The following is a 1,955-nucleotide window of genomic DNA, read 5'->3' as shown; positions in this document are numbered from 1 at the left end:
TATTATAATAAATTTTAATAATATTATTATTAATTAATAATATTATAATAAATTATAATAAATTTAAATATTAATAAATATTGATAAATTTTTTTCTGCAATTATAAAAATTATAAATTATATTTATTATTTATAAAAAAAATTAAATGTTAAAGAAAAAAATAATTTTGTCATTATTTATAGCATAATTAATATTTTCTATAATAAAAATTATGAGATATAATAATATAGATAATTAACTGCACTATATTTTGAATTTATGTTTGTAATCTATATAATTTTATGTTTACGATGATAACATATATATAATAACTTAAGGACAGTATTATTTAAAATTTTATCATTATTATCACTCTGTGCATAGATAACTACTTAATGTAATATTTTATTATCTCTGTTCTAATGATGAATAGATCATAATATGTAATTTGAACATAATCTTTAATATTATTTCATTATTTTATAATAAATTAGTAATTAATAATAATAATTTCATTATTATATGATAAACTAAAATATAATAAAGGTTGGTAAATATTAAGTTTCATATACATATGTAAATAAATTATTTGTATATAAATTAAAATCTTTTATTTTATTTTACAGGATATACAACATGTCACATCATTTTGTCACAGTTTGTGTAGTTTGTGTTTTATGTGCTGCACATACTCCATGTTCAGCACATACTGAATTTTCAACCTCAGGACAAACAACTCATAATTCTGAAAAATTATTACGACCTAATGAACAATTACAACCATCTTGGTCATTAATGAAGTTCAAAGAAATACAGCAAAAGGATGTGAGAAAATTAAATTTAAATAATTTAGATGGTTATAATAATGGTGCTGTTAAATTTTATAATGTATTAGATAAAAATACCAGAAATAAAACTACTTTATTGATGTCAGTTGCTACAAATGAAGTCCATACCAAAAAGAAAAATCTAGAAAATGTAGAAATTAACATTCAAAATAATCATAAACCAATGATAAAACAAGATTCTACAAATTTGAAGGATATGGAAATATCAGAAAGACTAGGCCAATTTGAAATTACACATAATAGTAAATTGAATATAATACAATTTGACAAAAATCAAAATCCTTTTAATAAAATCAGGACAAAAAGAAATGATGTAGATGTTTTAGATGAAAAATATTTCATGAAAAAAATTTTTGAAACTTATGGAGATGGTACAAGTATAACAATGGAAGGTTTCGAAAAGTTATTAAAAAAATTAGGATTATTGAGATTATTAACTGATATATCAAGATTAGAAAATCATAATATTGTTGCTAGTCACAATGAAAATCCATTGGGTAAGTTTTTTCATCTATTAATTATTCATTATTAGAAATATTTTTTTAAATTTAATTTTGTATTAATTTTTAATAATATTTAAAAAAAGAATATATATTTTATTAAAAAATTATATATTTTTTTAAAAAATGAAAATAAAATCTTATTTCAAGATCAACTTATATAAATATTGTCTTTTAAAGCTAATACCAATATATGACTTTTAATTATCAATTATGAACCTATCAATCATAATAAGATATGAAACTATTTACTCTTATATATGTATATATATTTGATAATATTTTATCTTTATTCAATATAAGAATCATCTTGATTATAATTTAGCTTAACTTAAGAGTTCAAACTCCTTTTCAATTGATCTATAGAGTTATTTATTGATTTTATTGAATTCTAATATTTTTATAATATTTTATGAAATAAATTCATTTAATGTATAAAATAAAAAAAATATATTCAAAATATATAAATAATCAGCAAAATTTATTTTATAATTATGAATGAGTAAACAAAATTTGATACTATTTTTGTTGATTAAATGTGATATCAATGGTTAAATAATCATATCACATGTAATGTTATCCTCTATGTAGATATCCGACATCTTTTTACTATCACTAAAATCATAT

General features: G+C 18.2%; 1 protein-coding gene across 2 annotated transcripts in view; it reads left to right on the top strand.

Moving 5' to 3' along the window:
- LOC102680205 (zinc transporter foi-like) overlaps positions 1–1,955 on the top strand; it is a 7,328-nt gene that overhangs the window by 1,874 nt on the left and 3,499 nt on the right. The window contains exons 1-2 of one of the 2 annotated variants that reach the window (XM_006611501.2): positions 392–526; positions 607–1,325. In XM_006611501.2, the coding sequence (XP_006611564.1) occupies positions 617–1,325 (709 nt within the window). In that variant the 5' untranslated portion in view covers positions 392–526; positions 607–616. Of the gene's footprint in view, positions 1–391; positions 527–606; positions 1,326–1,955 lie in introns of those variants that run through there. The other variant, XM_006611502.2, reaches the window with a different exon arrangement.

This window comes from Apis dorsata, unplaced genomic scaffold (assembly GCF_000469605.1).
Source record: "Apis dorsata unplaced genomic scaffold, Apis dorsata 1.3 scaffold_88, whole genome shotgun sequence".
NCBI lineage: Eukaryota > Metazoa > Arthropoda > Insecta > Hymenoptera > Apidae > Apis > Apis dorsata.
This window is presented reverse-complemented; position numbering and strand designations above follow the sequence as displayed.